General features: G+C 34.5%; 1 protein-coding gene across 1 annotated transcript; it reads left to right on the top strand.

Annotated features, from left to right (window-relative positions):
- The first annotated feature begins 1,195 nt into the window (after positions 1-1,195).
- On the top strand, positions 1,196-4,512 carry LOC114386941 (G-type lectin S-receptor-like serine/threonine-protein kinase At1g67520). The gene is made up of 7 exons (XM_028347016.1): positions 1,196-2,435; positions 2,594-2,701; positions 2,799-3,001; positions 3,081-3,291; positions 3,557-3,794; positions 3,875-4,025; positions 4,138-4,512. The coding sequence occupies exons 1-7, from the start codon at positions 1,301-1,303 to the stop codon at positions 4,435-4,437; spliced, it is 2,346 nt and encodes a 781-aa protein (XP_028202817.1). The 5' UTR covers positions 1,196-1,300; the 3' UTR covers positions 4,438-4,512.
- The last annotated feature ends 906 nt before the right edge of the window (positions 4,513-5,418 follow it).

Below are 5,418 nucleotides of genomic sequence, written 5' to 3'. Positions count from 1 at the left end.
TTTAAAATTTGATTTAAAACGTTTATTAACTGCTGGTAATCGATTACCAAAATTGTGTAATCGATTACACAGTCTAAAATTTAAATTCAAATTTTAGTAGCTGTTGTAAAACGTATTTGGCCACTGGTAATCGATTACATCCTCTGGTAATCGATTGCCAGAGAGTAAATCCTTTGAAAAACACTTTTTAATTTAAATTACTTGACCAAACCTTTTGCTAATTTAATTAGGAATTCCCTTCCTAATATACTAGTGATCATCTTGATGTTGTGACTTGTAATCTTGAAGTATTGTCTTGAATTTAATCTTGAAAAGCCCATTTGCATCAATTGCATCATATCATCATGATCATCATCAAAACACCAAAGGCAATTGCATCTACATTATATACCCTCATAACTTATAATATGTATAACATAAATATAAGGGTTAATATAATATTTTACTAGTAAAAAAAATACAAAATAAAATTATCATATATGTAAGTAATATCTCACAAGTTACAAAGACACAAACATGCTTCATTGTGTAAGCAATTAATTTATTTTAATGATTGTATAATTGTGTCATTAGATTCCTTAAAATCAAAGATGAAATTTTGCTCAATAGTTGACGATACAGACACAACAACACTAACGGTATGACAATTTTATTATATTAATTCATGATTTTTTTATATTTTATAAACACATATTTACATGTTTCATTGTGTAGATTTGATGTTGACGATGTTTCATTGCACTTGGATGAAAGTATGAAGACTTGATTCAGTATGATAATGTTAATTTATTGTATGAAGACTTGTAATGTTATGCTAGTTTTATTATTTTTATTGTGTAATACTGTAACATTAATGTGTACTTGAATATTTCTTGGATGCTTTTATACTTGTGTGATTTTATTACTATTATTATTGATTTATGTTGATATTTTTAGTCATGTTTTAAACTTAGAATTAAACTTTAAATTTATTATTGTTGAAAAATTGAAATAAAACAAAAAAAATATATTTTTTATAATTTTTGACATTTTTTGATGTAAAACGGGGTCCCCGTAGGTCCCCGCAGGAAGCTGGGGAATAGGAATGAGACAAAAAATACCCCACAAAGGATCAATCAAATTCTTGAAAGAAAAAGAAAAAAACTCAAATACCATGTTACCCTACATAAAGATAATTCTAAGGTACCGAATGTACATGAAGTTGAAAGTAATGCGAACCACAGATTATTCCAAATTGATAAACTATCATCCCTAATCACAACGAAGAAACATCTTGCAGTCTAACTTTCAGTACTTGAAGATGGTCAGCTGTAAAACTCAATTCCTGCTAGTTTTTGTATACTTGTGGTTGTGGTGGACTACTTGTAGCCACGTTATTTCTGCAAAGCACAGTTTGAAGCCCGGAGAAAAACTAAATTCCAAAACCAATATTTGTTCAGAAAACGGTATATATTGCATTAGTTTTTCTTCATCAACTGGAGACTGTTACTTGCAAATAGTTAGGAAAAGAGGAGATAGTTGGAGTGTGTGGTTTGCTAATAGAAATGAACCTGTTGACGCGGAATCCGCAGTTCTGTTGCTAGATCACTCTGGTGTACTGAAAATAGAATCAAAACACAGGGAATTACCCATCATTCTTTACTTTTCACCTCAACCAGCCAACAACACTATGGCCACACTCTTAGATACAGGCAACTTTGTGCTGCAACAGCTTCACCCCAATGGAACAAAGAGTGTGCTGTGGCAAAGTTTTGATTATCCTACTGATAATTTGCTCCCCGGGATGAAGTTAGGAGTCAGTTACAAAACTAGTCATAATTGGTCACTAGTTTCATGGCTAACTTCTGAAATCCCAAATCTTGGAGCTTTCAGTCTTGAATGGCAACCCAGAACAAGAGAATTGATCATCAAGCGACGAGAACAATTGTGCTGGACAAGTGGAGAACTGAGAAACAAAGAGGGATTCATGCACAACACACACTACAGGATTGTATCAAACGAAAACGAAAGCTACTTCACAATTACAACTTCAAATGAAGAGCTTACAAGATGGGTGCTATTAGAAACTGGGCAGCTGATAAATCGGAATGGAGGCGATGACGTTGCGAGGGCCGATATGTGTTATGGATACAACACAGATGGAGGGTGCCAAAAGTGGGACGAGATACCCATCTGCAGGCATCGTGGCGATGCATTTGAGGACAGGTTAGGTTACCCCAGTACAAACATGGAAAGCTATCTAGCAAACTCGAGTTATGGCCCAAGTGATTGTCAGGATATTTGCTGGAAAAATTGCAGTTGTATTGCATACAGTGATTATGATGGTAATAATGGAACTGGCTGTACATTCTATCATTGGAATTCAACCAAAGGTACTAATTTAGCAAGTGGCGGCATGAAGTTTCGCTTATTGGTAAAGAACACCGATCACAAAGGTAAGTCTACTATAATTTCACAACTTCCTATTTACCATTTTAATATGTTTCATAACTTCTTTAATAGTAACACAAAAAGTTGCTAAATATAATAAGCGATAGATCAGGAATCACATATACAGAACTCGTTGCTTGTAAGTTATAAATGGTGCATGCAGGTACAAAAAAGTGGATATGGATAACTATTCTAATAGTAGCAACTCTAGTTGTAATCAGCGCTTTCGTTCTGTTTCTGGCCTTGAAGAATAGAAAACTTTTGTTTAAAGGTTAGCTTTGTATTTGAAATAAACATTGTTCTAGATACTTTTTGGAGCGTAACCCCTTGATTCCCAATCTTTATCATTAATAACTACATCTAAACAGAGGAAAGAAGAAAAGGAATGAAGACTAATAAGATGACAGATTTAGCAACTGCAAATAGATTCTATGATGTCAAAGATCTTGAAGATGAGTTCAAGAAGAGACAGGATCTAAAAGTATTAAACTATACATCAGTACTGTCAGCAACCGATGATTTTTCAACTGAAAACAAGTTAGGACAAGGAGGCTTTGGGCCTGTTTATAAGGTGACATGAAACCATTCACTTTGTGTTGTAACAAGCTTCTTTTAGAGGACTAATAATCTTTTTTGTTTCATCATTTTAGGGAATCCTACCAACTGGGCAAGAAGTTGCCATCAAAAGACTTTCAAAAACATCTACACAAGGAATTGTGGAATTCAAAAATGAACTAATGCTTATATCTGAACTTCAGCACACGAATCTTGTACAGCTACTTGGATTCTGCATTCATGAAGAAGAGAGAATTCTAATTTACGAGTATATGCCAAACAAAAGCTTGGATTTCTATTTGTTCGGTGAGAAATAAGTTGGAGTTCATTTAAGTGGTTGATGTTATGAAAGAGAAATTAAGACAATCTTTTTAATTATAATATAGCAATCGATGCTCTTATGGAGGAAATTTCAAGTTTTCTGACTGAATTTTTCAATAATTGTTACGGATGATTCCTTTAATCCTTTACTTATGCTTTCCTATCTTAAGCATAACTATGTATGTCTTGCAGTGTATTACTCTTGTATAGTATATATTCTAACACATACTGCCTTGTTTTAATTGACAAGATTGCACTAGAAGCATGTTACTAGACTGGAAGAAGCGCTTCAACATAATAGAAGGGATGTCTCAAGGAATACTCTATCTTCATAAGTACTCAAGACTAAAAATCATTCACAGAGACTTGAAAGCTAGTAACATACTACTTGATGAGAATATGAACCCAAAAATTTCTGATTTTGGATTGGCAAGAATGTTTATGCAACAAGAGTCCACAGGAACTACTAGTAGGATTGTTGGGACATAGTAAGCTTCCAAAACTCTTTGTTCTAAGTTTAGTTGAACAATATTTGTTTAGTCAAGTTATGAATCAATTATACCTGCAGTGGGTACATGTCTCCTGAATATGCCATGGAAGGATCTTTCTCGACAAAATCTGATGTCTATAGCTTTGGAGTGTTGCTACTTGAAATTGTCAGTGGGAGAAAAAACACTAGTTTCTATGATGTTGACCACCTTTTAAACCTAATTGGACATGTATGTGAAACTAATATCATAGACTGCTTTTCTCTTAATACTATTCCCTGTGTCTTTATCTTTTTTATCCATATACTATTCCCTTTGCCTAATTTCACTAAATTTTGAATAGGCATGGGAATTATGGAATCAAGGTGAGTCTCTACAGTTATTGGACCCATCACTAAATGACTCTTTTGATCCTGATGAAATGAAAAGATGCATCCATGTTGGTCTCTTATGCATAGAACACTATGCAAATGATCGACCTACAATGTCTAATGTCATATCAATGTTAACAAATGAAAGTGCACCAGTTACCTTACCCCGAAGACCAGCATTATATGTGGAAAGAAAAAATTTTGATGGCAAAACATCTTCCAAAGAGTTATGTGTAGACTCTACAGATGAATTTACTGCTTCCACTTATTAATAACGTTATACCATGAGATATTTATTTTTTCCTTATTTTCATTTCTAGCTGATTTAATTTAGAATTATTTCTATATTTAGTTTTCCTCTTTTTAACAATTTGGGGAACAAATCAACTTAGTTATTTTTTCCTATAACTACTGGGTTAGAATTAATCAGTCATCCTATATATCCCAATTATCATTTTTCTTTATGTTTGTCATGTCATGGGTTTGGGTTGTGCCACTCATGGGTTTATTTTTTTCTCTCCCACTATACTCCTTCACTGTCTCATCTCGTCGCCCAAGATATTCTTCTTCCAACATCTTCACTTCCTATTATGCTTCCCTTTTCACACCTCTTCAATCTCCCACGCCCCTCTTTTTGCATTGGCCATGACCGAGGAACCAGAGGAGAACATACCAGTGGAGGTGGGGAAGGGGAGGCAACAATGAATTAGAGGATTGGGATAGGAATAGGGAGGAGGTGTTGTTGGTTCTCGTTGAGGTAGGCTGGCCCCTAGAAAAAATTTCATGAGTTCTCCAAAAGGAAAAGAAAAAAGAAAAGTAATGTTGATAACTAGACTGCAAATACTACTGCACTCTTGTTCACTCCCTTCAAACTCAAACTCAAACCCTCATTATCACCCTTTATCCTCTTCCCCAAGCTCCCAAAATTGTCATTATCTACAAAACACATTCCTTATCATACCTTTTACTCCATCAATTTGAATTTGAATTCAACACTTCAAGGTTCTTGTCCCATCATCCTTGACCTCCTCCATTACCTCAACAACTCTTGGACCTAATTACACGCGACATGTCATGTCCACTTCTCTTCTCACACCAGGAATTCAGTACAATCGATTAATTAACATGCTTATTATTAAATTAATGTTCAACTCCTGGGCATGCAACCACACCTAAATGACAATTACTCATTGCCAGTTCTCACATGATCAACCAGATCCATGTCCAAGACTAGGACCTCAACCCCATGGCCA

This window comes from Glycine soja, chromosome 15 (genome assembly GCF_004193775.1).
Source record: "Glycine soja cultivar W05 chromosome 15, ASM419377v2, whole genome shotgun sequence".
Classification (NCBI taxonomy): domain Eukaryota; kingdom Viridiplantae; phylum Streptophyta; class Magnoliopsida; order Fabales; family Fabaceae; genus Glycine; species Glycine soja.
The sequence above is the reverse complement of the archived record's forward strand: the minus strand, read 5'-3'. Positions and strand labels throughout refer to the sequence as shown.